Source organism: Festucalex cinctus, chromosome 13, assembly GCF_051991245.1.
Source record: "Festucalex cinctus isolate MCC-2025b chromosome 13, RoL_Fcin_1.0, whole genome shotgun sequence".
Taxonomy (NCBI): Eukaryota; Metazoa; Chordata; class Actinopteri; order Syngnathiformes; family Syngnathidae; genus Festucalex; species Festucalex cinctus.
Window position 1 is genome coordinate 137923 of NC_135423.1, and position 18324 is coordinate 156246.

At 45.4% G+C, this 18324-nt stretch overlaps 2 protein-coding genes across 7 annotated transcripts; one reads left to right on the forward strand and one right to left on the reverse strand.

Annotated features, from left to right (window-relative positions):
• Positions 1–34: 34 nt before the first annotated feature.
• Positions 35–7015, reverse strand: LOC144033218 (pannexin-1-like). 2 transcript variants are annotated; one of them, XM_077541163.1, is made up of 8 exons: positions 6783–7015; positions 5285–5474; positions 3885–4000; positions 3611–3798; positions 2677–2961; positions 1575–1797; positions 1255–1477; positions 35–786 (listed from the first exon to the last, which is right to left on the reverse strand). In XM_077541163.1, exons 2-8 carry the CDS (start codon positions 5463–5465, stop codon positions 698–700), a joined length of 1305 nt encoding a protein of 434 aa, XP_077397289.1. In that variant the 5' UTR covers positions 5466–5474; positions 6783–7015; the 3' UTR covers positions 35–697. The 2 variants fall into 2 exon arrangements, with proteins under 2 accessions (XP_077397289.1, XP_077397290.1); XM_077541164.1 differs by having other exon boundaries at positions 2677–2958; positions 6783–7003.
• A 519-nt stretch (positions 7016–7534) lies between these two features.
• On the forward strand, positions 7535–17895 carry rsf1a (remodeling and spacing factor 1a). Of its 5 annotated transcripts, none has more exons than XM_077541156.1 (19): positions 7535–7806; positions 9103–9194; positions 9288–9380; positions 9843–10048; positions 10133–10257; positions 10417–10503; positions 10815–11348; positions 11637–12108; positions 12314–12482; positions 12701–12904; positions 13005–13109; positions 13373–13452; positions 13565–13613; positions 13690–13790; positions 13894–13958; positions 14115–14283; positions 14471–14691; positions 14750–14935; positions 17181–17895. In XM_077541156.1, exons 1-19 carry the CDS (start codon positions 7653–7655, stop codon positions 17885–17887), a joined length of 3819 nt encoding a protein of 1272 aa, XP_077397282.1. In that variant the 5' UTR covers positions 7535–7652; the 3' UTR covers positions 17888–17895. The 5 variants fall into 5 exon arrangements, with proteins under 5 accessions (XP_077397282.1, XP_077397283.1, XP_077397287.1 ...); XM_077541157.1 differs by having other exon boundaries at positions 7536–7806; positions 10812–11339; XM_077541161.1 differs by having other exon boundaries at positions 7539–7806; positions 10812–11348.
• Positions 17896–18324: the final 429 nt, after the last annotated feature.

Consider the following 18324-nt stretch of genomic DNA (forward strand, 5'->3'; position numbering starts at 1 on the left):
CAAATTTCCCATGCATAAAAAAATAAGCCAAATATTGTATTAAGATTTATTGCCACGAAATGTTACAACAAAGAAATAATCTACTAATTTCCATTCTTTTTTATGCATGAGTTTGAAAAGGCATAAAACAATAAATTCACATGTACATTAATGCAAGGTTTATTGTCATATATTTTGTTTAGATAAGCACCAAAACTAAGATGCAAAGTTACTTTATTTTCCAGATGACAGACAACATAATAAACATACAAAAGGTACCGCTTGAAAAAGTAATGCAAAACATCCCAAGTAACTTCATAAGGGTCGTTAAATACATTTTTATAAAAGATGTACCAAAACAACAGCTTGATCCATTCCAGTGTTGAAGGCATTGTACCGTCATTGCAAATTTTTACAATATTGGAGTACAGGTATATCTAGACTCCAAATACCGTTATGAGTATGACATTAACATACATGAGAATATTTGCTTCATAAAAATCATAAAACAGTGCAAATCAATGCATCAAGTCTCAGTGCGATGATGTCATTCTAGTTTATGGATGGTAGAAATGGTCACATGATCCCAGTGGTAGTGGTACATCCCATAATAGTTGAGATAAGGCAGCACACACAAGTCAAGAAACATGCAAATGAGCTGGATGGATCCGCAAATATCATGACGTCATGTGGTTTTGGCGGGAAAGCTGCCAGCCAATCACATGGCTCGCTGCCGCAGAGCCCCGCCCTCGCTGTTTGGTCTGCCGTCAGTCACATCACCGTTGCCAGGCAACAAAGGAGTCAATTCTGGAAAGAAATGATGGGATGTTGCACTTTTCAAAATAAAACTTCCTGTAAATGATGGAACCTTTCCTCTCAGTTTGAATTTCCAAAGTAAAACCTCCTCTTCGGAGTTTCAACCTTGACTCTTCTGTAACCCGATTTCAAAATAAAACTCCCTATTGAGCCTCTCAGGTCCTATAACCTTTCAAAATAAAACTTACTATTTGGTCACTCACTTTCTCTATGTTCATCTTTCCTTAAATTTGAATTTTTCAAAATAAAATTTCCTGCACCTCATCTAATGTCAGTATCCATTCTCGAGTCAGGATGAACCTTTCAAAATAAAGCTATCATCTCCCTTAGTTACCATCATTATGACCTTGTGTAACATCTGACGTTTTCAAATAAGCCGAATCTCACCTTCCATCTCAATTTCCATGCTTGGGTAACTTGGATCTTTTCAAAATAAAACTTCCCGCCCAGCCATCCTACCTTTCATCTGAGTTCCCTCGGTGGCTTGGTCCTGGTGCTTGTTGCGTGTCGTGCTGTTGTTCTTGTCCGCCCCTTCCTGGCGGATGAGCAGCTGGTCGGGTTTGGCCGCCATTTTCTTGCCGTCCACCGTGTCCATCTTGACCAGACACAACGTCTGCAGCAGACCCAAGGCGTCAAAGTCCTCGCCTGAGCATTCTCCTCCCTTCTTCAGCAACTCCAGCACCTACACACAATGAAGACGCCATGACAGAAAGGACAAACGGGACCTCATGAGGACAACGCAGGACAAGCCACGTGAAACCTGACGTCATAATCCAGACCTTGATGTACTTGTAGGACTTGAGCTCGCTGATGTTCTCCTCCAGGAAGAGCAGATAGAGCGAGAGGTCGTCCCATTGGCCGCCGGGCGTGGGCAGGACGCTCACCGTGGGCAGCGATTGGTAGGTTTCCAGGAAGTGGGCGTAGCGGTGACACAGGAGAGGGCGGAGACTGGCGTAGATCACCACGGGGATCAGCGCAGAGAAGACGATCAAGTTGACCAGGCTGGGAGGAAAACGCTTCCGGGTGACTTTCAAGTTAAAACTTCCTGTCCAGCAGCTTGCCTTTGAGTTCACTTTTCCATCCTTCTGACTTTTCAAAGTAAAACTTCCCGTACACCATCCGAGGTTCCTTCTGAGAAAAAAAGATTCCTGCCCCGTATCTTACTTTTCATCTCGACCTCACTTCTGCAGTGTTTGGCTTTTCAAAATAAAACTTCCTGTACACCATGCGAGGTTCCTTCTGAGAAAAAAAGATTCCTGCCCCGTATCTTACTTTTCATCTCGACCTCACTTCTGCAGTGTTTGGCTTTTCAAAATAAAACTTCCTGTACACCATGCGAGGTTCCTTCTGAGAAAAAAAGATTCCTGCCCCGTATCTTACTTTTCATCTCGACCTCACTTCTGTAGTGTTTGGCTTTTCCTCGCAGTTCCATTCCTTTGTCACATTTAACTTTTCAGAATAATACTTCCTGTCCAATATCTCGGCTTTCTGAGTTTCAATTTGTCTGACCTTTCAAAATAAAATGTCCTCTTGTCAAAATAAACATCCTTCTTCTCACTCGCTGGCCTTCTGCAGTGTTTGGCTTTTCAAAATAAAACTTACTGTCCAGTTTCCATCATTTTGTAACATGACCTTTTTGGTAACACTTCATGTCTCAAATTGCTCATTTTCATTCTTCTGACTTTTCAAAATAGAACGTCAGAACGCTCATTATAGCTCACATTTCATTTCGTCTTCCTTTCATTCTTTTTATTTCCTTTCATCGCATCATTCTGTACCCTTCGACCTTTCAAAATGTCCCCCCGCTTTCAAAGACCGTTGTCCCATTTTCCTTTCGACGTGCGTTTTCCGCGTCACGTGGCGTAGCGAGCGCGTAGCTACCTGAGCAGCGTGAAGACTCCCACGGCGATGAGCTTGCACTGCACCTTGTCCGGGACGGTGGAGTCGTTGGCCAGCAGGCCCACTCGCAGCGTGCAGCCAAAGTCGTCGGTGAGCGAGGCCAAGCGCAGGTAGTAGGCCAGGTAGAGGCAAGCGCACAGCAGCGTGGCCAGCGTCAGAGCGCGGCACAGCAGGTAGCGGGCCAGCAGGACGCGAGCGCAACGTTTGGTCATCAGGAACTTCTCCAGCAGCGGGTAGTTGAAGCAGCCCTCCGTCGGGTCGCCGCTACTTGACCGCAACAAAAACAGCCGACTTTGATTTTGAAAGGGGACGCGTTACAGTACCGGCCAAACTGAGCGATGCAACAATATTTTCAAGGGATACTTGACTCATTGAACAATTGTCGGCAGTCAAAAGTTCATATTTGGTCCAGAATGAATTTGATAACTTGATTATTTTTCCATGTACAATTAATACCTTTGAAAAAGTCGTTTTTCTACTTGCTGTCGACTGATGACGACATCACCTGTGCCAATCACGGCTCACCTGTTTTCTGGCTCCGGTCAGTCAACTGAGCCATGATTGGTCGTGAGCACAGATGATGTCATCATCAGTCGACAGCAAGAAAAAATGACTTTTTCAAGCTATTAATTGTACATGAAAAATAATGAAGAAACCACATGAATTATAAACAAAAGATGAACTTGTTACTGCTGAAAATGGCTCAACGAGTCAAAAATTAAATAAAATGAACAACTAAAGTAGAATAAAGACCTTTTTTTTTTAAGTAAATAGGTTTGAGGGACGCATCAACGATGGCTGCAAGCTGAAGTTTGAACGTAAACAAAAACTAAAGTCAGGTAAGATCAAGCAAACTAAATGAAATAAATTGGAAGAAGGCTCCAAATGGACTAAACGGGAGAGCGGGCGAAGGTACCTGCCGGCCCCCTGCAACGCGTTGGCGGTCATGCGCTTGGCGAGCGTGACGGCTCGGTTGTAGCAGCGGTCCAGCTCCTCCATGATGAAGCCCAAGTCCGACTGCAGCAACGGCGCCGACCAGAACCTCCAGAACAGAGCCGGACTGTACGTCAGCATGGCCACCAGCAGCAGAATGTACGGGAAGAACTGCGACGCAAACACACGCGAGCGTCAGCAGTGAGCGAGCGTGCGTGCGTGCGTGCGTGCGTGCGAGCGTGTGCGCGCGCGCGCACCTTGTGCAGCCATAGAGGCAACGTGTGCGTGTGCACCGACGCCCAGCAGAACGAGTCCACGTACGCCGCCTGCCTCCATGAGAAGTTGCTGGGAGCGAAGCAGCTGATCTGAGTTCCTGAAGTGACAGAAGAAAAAAAAACAAAAGGAAAATTCAATTCCACATCTTGCAATTGTCTTTGCTAGCCAGTTAGTTAGCATAGCAGGCGACTTCCTGCTTCCCGGAGGACGATCGCGAAGGACTGGAGCAATTTTGGTTCTGCGGCAGCACTTCTAGAACTGTGTCCTGATGAAACTAATATACAAGGTCATTCAAAAATGTCTCAGAAAGTAAATGTATGAATCGGAATGAAGGTGTTTGAAAGATCAGATTTGCCATTTTCTATCATTGTCACGTGACAGCAAAAAATGTTTTGTGACCTCCTGACCTCACAGTTTGTGATAGATTTTTTTTGTGTGTAAAAGACAAAGTCTTTGTTCCACCATTACCGACTGACCTGGAAAACTTCAAACAACAGCGATCAATTCAATTGATCCCGATGTGCTTCAACGTGTTTGGGAAGAATTCTCATCTCATATTGATGTTGTTCGTGCTGCCATATCGAGCACTTGTAACATGACTGTTAGTAGAATACTTTTATTAGAAGTGTGGTTTGTTTTTGCTGTTTTTCCTTCATATAATATTTGATCTTGAAATATGGTCATTCTTTTTAATAGAGCAAATGAATTCCTTTTGAGAAAGTTTCAGATATGTATTGTATACGGTTGTATTTTTCGTTTGGGAATAAAAGGCCCATTTAAGAAGTGTGAAGACATTTGTATTTGTTTGCTTGTTGGCAATTTATTAGCTTAATTCCTCGTCAGATGTGACGTAAGAACGGAAGACCAATTGTGATTCGAGCATTTTGTTTAATTATGTTCAATGCACCAAGAACTTCCAATAAATCCCTCTCGTAAAATGAATACATATCGTGCAGTTCCATGTCTCTGGTTGTTAGCAGGCGACTTCCTGCTTCACGCAGGACGACGTGGGGCAACAGGACGGGACAAATTCTGCTTCTGAGGAGAACCATTTCATCTTGAAAATAAAGTCAAATGAATTCATTAAAAAATAAAGACATTCATTTTCAAATATGTATACAGATGCATTTTTTGGTGATTAGCTAGCACGCTACTTTCTGGTTCACAGAGTAACAGCTGGACTGTGTCAGTTTTTATGATGCTTGACATGCATCTTAACAACAAATTCCTGTCGTTGAAGTCAGAAATAATCTTGCCAATATCATTTTTGTGGTTGTTTGCTCGTGAGCACGCAACTTCCTGCTCCGTTTGCACAGTGTTTCCTATGAAACAAGCGACAAACCAACAACCCGATCGGGGAGATCACAAACGCGGCGCTGACCAACGGATACTTCCTGCGCGAAGGCCAGCGAGATGAGGAGGAGGGGAAGGCCCACGGCCACGCACGTGACCATCTTGTCCACCGCCAGCTCGGTGCGCACGCTGCGGTATCGAGCCTGGGCGGGGTCCTTCAGGAGGAAGTCGCTGAACACGTACTCGGTGGCGACGTGGGCGATGGCCATGATCACGCTCTGGGACGCCAGATTGCGCACAAACAAACAAACAAACAAACAAACAAACAAACAAACAAACAAACATCTTGTTACATTGGATCTCAAGGAACATGGTTTTTTTCATGCCTAAAATATCACTGTACAGTACTGGACTCTATATTTGATATCAATAAATAGTTGAAAAGAGTTGAACGACACATCCCCGAAATTGGACAGATGTCAGCCATTTTGGAAGAAATAGTATTGTGGACATATTCCGAAAGCCCCTGACATCATTTTTACCGATCGACACTAAATTGGGTGGACAACAAATAGTCTCAAGGATTAGAATTAGGATTAGGAATTTGTCCAAATGAGATCCAATTAAATCCCGAGTGACACTAAATTGTAACACTTTTTGCGACTACGCCATCAAGAGTGAACGAAACACGTCATCAATTTTTATTAGGTTTCCCTGCAAAGCTTTTTGAATTTTGGGAAACATGGCAGGCGGTCCTGAGAGCATCAGCGCCAGAAACTAGACTGGAGACGTGTGCTTAATGTTGCCAAACACGCAAGCAGAACACCCAGTGTGACTCATGACTTGAGATATGAATGACACACGACAGCCATCACATGCAGCATTGTGCGTTTGTGTTTTTAAACATGATGCCAAGGAAACTTCCTTAAATTCTCTCATGATCAGTAAACTCAATACAGACATCTTTTTACAGTGAGAAACAATGGCTCCTTCAATCTATAGGATAGTGATTCATTTGGGATCAATGAAGCGTGCATAAACATTGTGTATTCAATAATAAATAAGTGCAAAGTGCAATAATAAAAATAAGTGACAACGGGGGTGACACTCCCCATTTATCATTACGCATTTGCATGAATTTGAATCGTCAACATGCTGCCTGTGTCACAAAAACATCATTCTGCACCACCCAAACGCGCTAAAAATGTTACAAAAATAAAACAGACACGAACGAGCTTGTCTGAGGCATCCGGCAGCATTACATCGCTTGTGCAGCTGTCTGCTCGCAGTTAAAAATACAAGCAAGTACAAAAAACAAAAACAAATAAAAGACAGCTTCTACATGAACAACATTCACTTTTCTTCCACAGAAGAGGCTTCCTAAATGGTCTACCTTTGCTCTTTATTTTGTTGGAGATTTTGTTTAAAAATGTGCAGTGGAACGGATATTTTTGAACACTTAATTCGCTGGCAATCACAAGCTAATTTTATGTACCTGAATGCATCACTCATGATTTACTGAAAATTGATTAGCAAAAGCGGCTAGTTTAATAAATCCAATAAAAGCGGCGAAATGGACAACTCACCTTTCCGTTCTTTACGAGCCGTTTACTACTCCAACATGACTGTGTTTACAACACGTTTGGCGTTAATGAGGGTGAGTTAAAAAAAGGAGTTACAACATGTGTCCAGCGAGACATTCAACAGTTGAAACAAAAGACAACTTTCACTGCAATACCACTTCCGGTATTTTTACGGCGACGCCTCCACGGACCAGAAGCTGCCTCGGACTTATTAAAATGTCACCTCCAGGTCCATCGGCAGTTATCTGCTCAACAACCACGGCGTTGCATTGCATTTGCGATTTAATTGGATTTCGTTGCTAGGATTTATTCGGGGTTATTAAATTGTGACTTTGCTATGGCGAAGAACAACATTGAGTACTGTTTATAGGTTATTTGAAGGAGTCTGGGAACGCAGCAACATCCAGTTAGGGCTCTAAAATGTATTGTTTTAACGACAATGAGGTTTGAATTTCCTGCTCTTGTATTTGTTTTTCACATTGTTGGTTGTGGTTTTGTGAATCTGGTTAATCTCACAGAATGATCTATCTATCTATCTATCTATCTATCTATCTATCTATCTATCTATCATTAGTTTGTATTGAGCAGTCGCCAGTTTAAATTATCGAGCACGTTTGTATAAAAAAAACAAAAACAAAATAATAATAATAAAAAAAACATGCTGTACTGCTGCTCTTGTTTTTCTATCGCGATAAATTGTAAAAAGTCCTAACAACTTGTCGGTGGTTTTACGCCCAAAAGCTTTTACCCGGAAGTTTTAGTCTATCCACAAGCGCTGGTTTGCCCGCCTTCGTCTCCCATTCATTCCGTTTCGACTCGCATCCCTCCCAGCCGCCACCGGCCCTCCCCTCCCGCTTCACTCCGCCTGGAAAGATGGCTGCTCCGGCGTTGCTCAGGAGCTCCGAGCCGGCGCTGTGCCCGAGCTTCGCGGAGGTCTGCTCGTTCATGGAGCGCTACGGGGCCGTCCTCGACCTGCCCGAGATGACGTTCCCGCAAATGGAGGGCTATCTGCGCGACAGGACGTCAGGTGAGAGGCTCATTTTTGTTCAGATTGTGACGAAGGGAAGAAGTGGCGAAAAAGCTGCGACACTCGGAGGAGGTGAAGGAGGAGGAGGAAAGGGGGGCACCCGGGCACCATCACCAAAATCATCGTGAGGAATGAGGATGGTGATGAAGATGTGTTGGCCCTGGTGAACATCATCATCGTGACTTACGATGCTGCACCACATAGCGACATTGTAGCCTCGCTTTTCATTCTTCCGCCATTTGACAAAGAAACAACCAGAAATGAGTTCCCAAGTTTGGAACCGGAGGAGCCGTCGAAGCTAACATGGAGCTCAGCTAGCGCACCCCTTAAAAAAAAAAAAAAAAAAAAAAAAACCTTCACTCTCATCCATTTGGCGTGGAAATAATAACGCCAACGAGTTCAAGTTAGTGGCACAGTGGTGTCCAGTATTATGTAGAAGTGGCGAAACGTGGTGAATGTTGTGTTTAGGAGAAGACGAGCAACAAGACTTCAAATGTGTGAATGTCAAGAGAAGCCATGATGCAGCCTGGTTAGCTCTTCCGACTCGAGTCTTGTCAGGTGTACTTTTTTTTTTTTCTTCTTCTTCTTCTTTCATTCACCAGCAACAGGAACTCAATTTTAAACTGACGTTCAACTTCAAGTTTGTTTGTTATTTTACACTAATGTAATCGTCACGGTTTAACAAAAAAAAAGGAGGTGGGATAGCTAAAAACAGAGTGGATGAGAATTGGTGGCTGTCAAATGTGCGCATGCGCAATAGAGACTTTCTCAGTTCGCTAGCTCGCGAAGTTAGCATTGATGCTGAGAGTTGATACAAGCTGAATTTATAATGTTTGTCATATTTTTGGCTCAATAAACCTTAACGAATGCCAAGTGTTCGGTTTGTACTGTATATCGCTCGAGCCTGCTTTATAAATCGAGTCGTTTAGTTTCAGTTTTAAATGTCTTGTGACGTCGTAACATCGGTTTATAGCAATACTGTTGACCCCAGTGGAGGATGTACATTCATTTATTGATATAATAAAGTATCTAGTTGGCTGTTTGGACTTATACTTACTGGTAATAATATGTTACTGTACATCAATTCAAAACTCAGTTGTTGCATTCAGGGACAGTCTGAAATCATAGCGTGTTCGTAATGTCTCTGTCTCTTTCTCTCCCTGTCGCTGTCTTTCTGTCTGTCTCCGTCTAGTTTTCTAAATACATTTTATTTGTTCGAAGGTGGTCCAAACAAGTGGACCATGTCCACATACAATTAAAGTTTCCCTTTTCTGTTCATTTTCACTTTTTTTCCAGTTCCCAAACCTCTCATAGAACTTCATGTGAAGCTGCTCCGAAAGCTTGGCAAGACCGTGACAACGGAGCGCTGGGAAAAATACCTGGCCAAAGCAAGTGAAGCACACAGTCGGTCCAAAGTTGACTTGTGATCAGGGTGAGAGGGAGATTTCAAGGAGGTAAATTTGCCGTTTGTTTTCCTGTAGAGTTGCCAGGAGCTGAACAGTGCCTGGGCATGGGAGCTGGAACAGAACGGTTACCAGGACATGTCCATGGAGTGCAAATCCAGCATCCTCAAAGTAAGACGCGTGCTGGTGGTGTCACGGTGCCACATCAATGTGTGATTTGATAAACCTGGTCGACTTATTTATTTTTTATGCCTATCTTGAAAAAGACTTAAAAAGTCCTTAAGAATGACACTTAATACTAGAATTTTCTATTCAAAGGTCTCAAAGTCCTCAGTGTAGTCCAGTTGTGTCGAAGTAGCTTGTAAAAAATGTCAATACTTTGTTTTGTTGCATGTGGATGAGGTAGATGTAAGTAGTCTGTTTTAAATAAGATGAAATCACGACAAATATTACATCTGAAGTATTCTGGCAAATTATCCTAATTTTAATAGTTTCATCCACTCAGCTGTCAGCACACACATTTAGTGATGAGTGGTTTTAAGCATTATCACATTGACTTTTTAAGTTTTGAATTTAACCCAACAGTTTTTGTGACCATGAAAATTGATTGTATTCTTCTTTTTATTTCCTCAGTATCTTTGTGAGTGCCAGTTCGATGACAACATCAAGTTCAAAGCGGTAATCAACGAGGAGGAGCCGGACAAGATGCGCCTGCAGCCCATCGGGCGGGATAAGCAAGGCCTGATGTACTGGCTACAGCTGGACCAGGAGCAAAACATCCGTCTGTACACGGAGGAGCAGGACGACCTGGACGGTTCTACCTGGAGGTGCATCGTAAGGTACTGTAACCAAACGGATGGCCTGATTTGCCAACCGAATTGTGTTTTTCTCAACTTGTGTGTCCTTCATAATGGTCCCCTCAGGACCCGCAATGACCTAGCTGATGCTCTGGAGCTCCTGAAGGCCCAAGTCTTTCCAAACCTGAACCAGGATCAAGAGCAGAAACTGCTTGAATCGGGATGCAGCAGTCCTGATCACAGAGAAGCGGGTAAGTAAATAGACAATATTTTCATAGTTTCAACAGTCCAGCTAACTCACGTCCTTAATGAGGAAAAAATGCGAATGAAGATGGATGGATTTTATTTATGTGAGTGAAAATTCCAACCACGTGAGCACAGTATTTTTTTCTTGTGTGGCATCACTGTAGATGAAGAAGACTGCAAACTTCACAAGATCTCCGAGGACTTCGCTGACAACGTGAAAGTTGAAAAAGAGGAAAAACCCCTCAAACAAGGTTACATTAACATCATACGTGTGACCTTAAAGTAGGGCTGGGTCACTCATCAATTTTATTGATTAATGTAAGCTTATTTCTTAAGACAGTTTTCATTTTAATCTTTTTTTTTTTTAGCAACTTCTCTTGTGTTGTTAGTTGCAAAAACAGTTTCTTGTCCCGTGTTTGAAACTTTTGACCCAAAGTATGTACTTCCAAGCCGCAAATATTTTGCCAAGGTCGGCTTGCCTCGGCTGTATAATTGTATATGGGGGGGGAGATTTTAGTGAAAACAAAATTCTTTGTCTTTTGTCATTTTTGGCTTCTAGCAGGAAACGAGGCGCAGATGACAAGTATCAAGCAGGAAACAAAAGAGGAGAAGACCAGCGATCGAGCGCCCACCATCGACAACCATGTGAGCACCATCACCTCTGTCATCAAATCTGAGTGCGGGGACCTGCGTGTCGGCATGATGACGCCACCCAAGCAGGAAGCGAACAAGGAAGAGGAGGCTGAGCGCGCCGTTGTCAGGAGCAGCCAGCAGGCTAAAATTCCACTGAAGAAGAGAGAGCTGAAGTTGGCCGAAAGCTACCATGGGAGTCACCAAAACAACAATAACAGCAGCAGCAGCAGCAGCAGCAGCATCATAGTGTGCAACCCTACAGTCATACAGACCAAGAACAGCTCATTAGCGCCAGCTGGTGGCCAGGCGGCATCGCTACAAAACCCTGAGCTGACAAACGGAAAGTCAACAATAGTGTCGCGTCACGTGGGGGTCATCCGTGGACCGACGTCCAACGAAGAGAACGGCTGCAAAGTGGCGGAGGAAGAGAAGAGCGTGCAGGGTTCCAACACAAGTACGGAAAGTATGGAATTCATTTGATTCATTTCCAAGTCTGGAAAATGGAAACTACAATAATTCCCCGCTGTTTAAAATTGTACATTTATCTATTTGCATTTTTTTTCCGGTGAAAAAAATACAATAATGATAACAACAATAACAGATACTCAGATGTCACAATTTATTTTCTTTCACCAAGAATTTTCAGGTTTATTTAGTTACTTGATGATTTTTTTATTTTTTTTTAAACCAACAAGTCTGGTAATTATGGTCTGGAAAATGTATGGCGATCCTTGACATTTGAAATTTGTAGGAACCCTGGAGGTGGAACGCCAGTCGGTGCTGGTGAGGAACGAGCCCCTCGTAACGGAGACGGCACACATCGACCAGGGTGCGAAAACCAGTGCTGACCAGGAAACAGATGAAAGTGTCCTTCAGGGAGAGGACGCTGACTTGGGAACACGACAACTTGATGTGGAAAAAGAAGGAAGCCAAGATGAACATCAGAAGGATGTGAGCACTTCAGCAAAAGTAGAAGCAGAGATGGCGGTAAAGGAGAAGGAGCAGGAAAGCGTCAATGGCGGCCTATTGGCGGATCAATCAAGCGAGAAGGATGCCGGGGAGAAGCCGCGGGCACGAGAGGAGGCATCCTCGGAGCTCCAGAAGGAAGGGATCCGCTTGAAGATCAAAATCCCGCCTCATCGCAGGAACAAGCTGAAGGCCAAAGAGCAGCAGAAGGAGACGCCGGAGGGGAGGTCCCTCAGGAGGTCTGCCAGGATCTGCAGGTTTGTCAGACACATCAAACGTCAACTTGCTAACAGTAGCCTGGAAAAGAGCTGGACTCATTTCACGACAATACAATTTTCTCTTCTAGTCTGTTTCCCCCCCTTTTGCTTATGGAAAAAAAAATGACAATGACATTCAAAACAAATATACCATCTACATACAGTTATATCTTTTTAGCAGTCATCTGTTGTGTCAACTTTGCAGGCCAAGCTCCAAAGTGGCCGAGAGCCCCAAAAAAAAGAAAGGCCAGCGACAGCAGACAAAAGAAGAAGAGGAAGAGTTGGAAGACGAAGATGAAGATGATGAAGAGCAGAGTGTTGCTGACAAGAAAGAAGGAAAAGCAAAAGCTGTCATCCAAATAAGGAAGCGCAGGGTATTGTAGCCACATCTACACTCTATCACTTTACCTTATTCTATGGGCAGATTAGATGAACTTGGCAACACGGACTCAAATTTGATCGGACCAAAAAAGGAAAAAAAGCTGAGAGAAAAGCTACCAAATGAAGAGAATAAATGAATGCAAGTTCACAGAAGAAATATTTGAATTTTTGTTTGTAAAAGTAGGTCGCCGCTTTTTCCCCACATGTTCAGGGTAAACGGAGACACCGACACCCCCGCTGGTCCAACATCAAGCGTCACAAACAGAACGAAGACGATCAGGATGCATCGAATAAGGCTGGAGGAGGCGAGGAGGCCAGTGAAGCAGGAAGCCACTCTGACAACTCGTGTCAGTCGGAGGACGTTCCCAAGGAGGACGCTTGCACTCACTGCGGCCTTCCCAACCACCCGGAGCTGGTGCGCAACGTTTTAGTTTTTTGTTTTGTTTTTCTGCCTGAATGATGTCGTTGCCAGGAGCTTGCGGTGGCATCAGCTTGTTTCTGCATGTCGCCATTAGATTCTGCTGTGCGACTCGTGCGACAGTGGATATCACACGGCCTGTCTACGACCGCCACTCATGCTCATCCCGGACGGCGAGTGGTTCTGCCCGCCCTGCCAGCACGTAAGGACAATTTCTACGACTGCATTTACACTGCAGGATCAAATGCACAATTCCGATTGAACACCTTTACCTGATCTTATTTCCATGTACTTTTCAAGTGACACGTATCTTTACAAACAACATGCACATTGTACATAAATTGGTGCGTATCGCAGATAGAGTGACAAAAAGAGCTGGGCGCTTGTATGTGACCAATCACGAATGGTTTTGGTAATGCTAGCTCATTAGCAATGCTGCTAATAAGCTGTGTTTTGTGTGTTCAGAAACTGCTGTGTGAGAGATTGGAGGAGCAGCTGCTGAACCTGGATAGCGCGCTGAAGAAGCGGGAGCGAGCTGAGAGGAGGTAAATACACACACACACACATTTCCTATGAGATCATTAAAAACTAGCCAAACAGCATATACACTAAAGAGTTGATGAGTTCACTCTTGAAAATCAAATGTGTCTGCGTCAGGCGGGAGCGGCTGGTGTACGTGGGGATCAGCGTGGAGAACATCATCCCTGTGAGTCAAGCGCAAAATGACGGACACCTTAAAAGTCCGCAAGAGAGACACTTGAGACTGACTTTGGTCCCCACAGGGAAACGAGGAAGACGAAAAGACCGCCAAGAAGAAAGATGCAAAGAAGAGTAAAAATCTGGGGAGGAGGTCAACCAGAGCCAGGAAGCACATCAGCTACAGGTTGGTTGGCAACTGCTTAACTGCTTGAATGGATTTTATCGGTTGTATTTGGAGCACTGGTTGAATGTGTATTAGTGTTTGAAATTGACCACTTTTGCTTCAGATTTGACGACTTTGACGAGGCCATTGACGAGGCCATTGAGGAAGATGTTGGCGACATAAACAGTGGTGAGTGGACCACATACAGATTAAAAATATATACTCACAGTGCATTAGATATCCGTTAGAGAAGGAAGCAATATTTTGAATAAATGGAAAATCTTATTTACGTTCCGCTCCACCCTCCCCTCGTAATAACTTCAAGTGTTGTCCATGTCGCATCAGGGGGAGGTAGAGACTTTGCCGCCGGCGCCGCTCTGTCCGAGCACGGCACGGCGAATCGCAGCCGGCCGATGACGCTCGCAACACGAAACAAGAAGCGGCGGCGGCTCAACGACCTGGAGAGCGACAGCACGGCAGCGGAGAGCGAGGACGACTTCATGCTCAGCAACAGGTGACATCATCATCACTGCAAGATGTTGGACATTGGGAGCAGGAGAACACTTTTTACATTTTAACCACATCAATTCATTGCTGTGGCCCCTTAATTGAAAAAAATCAAATCAATTTAGTACTTGGCCGCAGAGGTTTTCCCGCGCCTGATTTAGATTTTTCATTATCCGTAATTTTCCTCGTTCAAGCTCTGAGGATGAAGAATTCGGAGGCTCGGGGCCCGACGACGATGACGAGGAGGAGGACGAGGACGGGGCTAGCTGGGGCAGCGCGTCGCGGCCCAAACGGCCGGCAAGAGTGGCGACCAAGCACAAAGCCGGCAGGACCAAACACAGAGTCGGGAGGCCGCCAGGACGGCGGCGGCGGAGACGCTCCTCTGACGAAGAGGAGGAAGAGGGCAGCGACGAAGGCGAGTCCCAATTGAAGCGAGCGCAATGAAATTTTGCTCACGCGCTTTCCTCCGACAGACTCGGATATGTACAGCGACATGTCGGACAAAAAGCGCGGCGGGCTGAGGCGCGGCCAGCGGCAGCAGGTCAACTACCGGGAGACGTCGGAGTCGTCGGACAATTCGCGGACGTCCGCCAAAAAGAAAGAAGTGAAACCGCGCGGACGGCCGCGTAAGGAACGCTTCTCCAGTGACTACAGTGATGGTCAGTACTCGCCACAGAATCAAATTGTCAAAGTGAAGACCTCTTGGAATTTTTTTGTTAATGTTTTAGATTTTATTTATTTATTTATTTATTTATTGATTAATATATTATTTCCACATTTTCCCAACATTTTTTTTTTTGTTTCAGCTGATATTTTTCATTTCTTTTGTCTCATATTTTCCTCATTTTTTTCTAACATTTGGGCATTTTTATTTGGTTTTATTTTATTCTCACTGCTTCAATTTCTCTAACATAGTATTTTCCTTTTTTTTTTTTTTATCTCAAATTTGTCTCTTTTCCTATTATGTGTCTATTTTTGTCTGTTTTTTAGTGTAATTTTTATCTCCCTGTGTATTTGTCACATACTGGTTCTAATATTTTTTTTGATATGTGTAATTTTTCAGAATATGGTTCTGATATTTATTATGTATTCTTCCTTGTAGTATTTTGGCATTTTTGTATAACATTCTACTTCTATCCAATTTTTTTTTCCCCTCAATGTTTTTCCCATGTGGAGGAGGAATTATGTAAATCAACCACATTGTGACATCACAGTGGGGGAGAAGTTCAGAACAGCTTACTTCGAGACTCGTGTTTAGAAAGTCATATAACCAAATGATACCTTAGTTTTGTTAATGTTACACATGAGCCTCCACACGCACACAGCTATTAAAACATTAAGTATTAAGAGATTAAGAAGTAGATTTTCCATGATATACATATCTCCGGCCCGGCCGGGCATAGCCCGAAGAGGCAACGTGGGTTTCCCATTTGGCTCACCACCGGTGGGAGGGGCCAAAGGGGTCGGGTGCAGAGTGGGCTGGGTGGCAGCCAAGGGCAGACTGTTGTTTGTGCACATGCACCAAACAGCAGTTCAGAGTACCCACCCTTTTTTGGAGTTCTTGGAGGGTGTGCTGGAGCGCGCTCTCCCCGGAGACTCCCTCGTTCTGCTGGGAGACTTCAACGCTCACGTGGGCAATGACGGGGCGTGATTGGGAGGATTGGGAGTTCGCTCAACCAGTCCACGTGTGTTTTGTGGATTTGGAGAAGACGTTCGACCGTGTCCCTCGGGGAGTCCTGTGAGGGGTGCTTCGGGAGTACGGGGTACCGAGCCCCCTGATACGGGCTGTTCGGGGTTAGGGTTAGGGTCGTTCCCTGTACGACCGGTGTCCGACTTTGGTCCGCATCGCTGGCAGTAAGTCAGATTCGTTTCCAGTGAGGGTTGGACTCCGCCAAGGTTGCCCTTTGTCACCGATTCTGTTCATAACTTTTATGGACAGAATTTCTAGGCGCAGCCGAGGCGTTGAGGGTTTTGGGGGTTTGGGGGCCTCAGCATTGCATCTCTGCTTGTTGCAGATGATGTGGTGCTGTTGGCTTCACCCAGCCGTGATCTCCAACTCTCATTGGAGCGGTTCGCAGCCGAGTGTGAAGCGGTTGGGATGAAGCTCAGTACCTCCAAATCCGAAGCCATGGTCCTCAGTCGGAAAAGGGTGGCGTGCCCTCTCCGGGTCGGGGATGAGGTCCTGCCCCAAGTGGAGGAGTTCAAGTATCTTGGGGTCTTGTTCACGAGTGAGGGTAGGATGGAGCGGGAGATCGACAGTCGGATCGGTGCAGCGTCCGCAGTGATGCGGACTCTGTATCGGTCCGTTGTGCTGAAGAAAGAGCTGAGCCAAAAGGCGAAGCTCTTAATTTACCAGTCGATTTATGTTCCCGCCCTCACCTATGGTCAGGAGCTGTGGGTCGTGACCCAAACGACAAGATCCTGGATACAAGCGGCCCAAATGAGTTTCCTCCGCAGGGTGTCCGGGCTCTCCCTTACAGATAGGGTGAGAAGCTCGCTCATGCATCCGGGAGGGACGCAGAGTCGAGCCGCTGCTCCTCCGCGTCGAGAGGAGCCAGCTGAGGTGGCTCGGGCATCTGGTTCGGATGCCTCCTGGTCGCCTCCCGTGGGAGGTGTTCCGGGCATGTCCCATCGGCGGGACGACCCAGGACACGCTGGAGAGCCTCTCGGCTGGCCTGGGAACGCCTTGGGATCCCGCCGGAGGAGCTGGTTGAAGTGGCCGGGGAGAGGGAGGTCTGGGTTCCCCTCCGAAAGCTGCTGCCCCCGCGACCCGACCTTGGATAAGCGGCAGAAGATGGATGGATGGATACATATCTCCTTTAAATTGTGAAATAATATGCAAGACATCCCCTTTTAAAATCACCGCTACCTGTCTAATTCAATGAACCGTACTTGTTCTTCCAGCGTCGGCATCCTCACGGGACTCTGAAGAGGAGGAGGATGAAGATGGTCGGGGGACAAGGAAGCACCGAGGACTAAGAGATGAGGAAGATGTCAGCGCTCGCCTCTCCAAAGCCAAGCGAAGACGACGTGACCGAGAGGAGGCGGAGGAAGAAGATGGCCAGGCGAGAGGGAAACGACGTCGACGGAAATCCTCAGAAGAGGACGTGGACGAGGATGACAGGAGGGAAATCCGGAGGATGGGTAAAGAGGACGATGACCCGGAGAAGATGGGCAGAGGGAAGAGGCGGGAGATGTTGTCCCAACAGCGGCGTAAGCGTCTGGCTCAGATGCTGAAGAAGCGAAGACCCGCCACCGACGATGACGAGTCCCAAGAATCGGAGTCCTCGTCTGAAGAGGACCGACCTGTCCGCAAAAGACTCAACCGCATCGACTCGGACGAGGACGAGGAGGAAGAGGAAGGGGAGTCGGAGGAGACGAAAAACGACAGTGACGCTGGGGACAAGGTGCGAGGAGGACAAAGCAGACACGGGAGCGACAGGGGGGTCGCACGTGGCACTGCGCGCAGGGACGCTGCAGCAGCAGGCGGGCATGACAAACATAACGGCCCCTCGCACACCGACGAGGACGACGAGGACGACGACGAGAATGAAGATGCAGAGGCCAAGTCAGAATCGTTAAAGTCTGTCCACAACAGTCCACACTCGTGATCCATTCTTCGCCGGGTCTACTTTGTTGACCGGTTCTCAAACTTTTTAAGTCCAGGGGAAATATTTTCTCAGTCAAACTTAAGTTCCGTGTCCACCCCGAAATGCCAGAGGAATTAAAAAAATAATTCAATAAAATTGTAAAGTTGCGACAACAAATTCATATTTTTTTTTTTTTCGGAAAAACAGTTGAAACGTTATGAGAATTAAAAAAAAAGGCATGTTGTTGTTTCACAGGAGAAAAAATTGTAATCTTTACAAGAACAAAGATGTATTTTGACTTGTTTAAAAAGTTGTAGTCTAACGTTTAAGTCGTATTTTGTCAACATGAAGTCGGAATATTCATTTCAATGTCAACTTTTATAACAGTGGCATAGTTTAAAATTAAGAAAGAGAAGAAATATACAACTTGTGATGGTGTCTTACAGTACGGATGATGA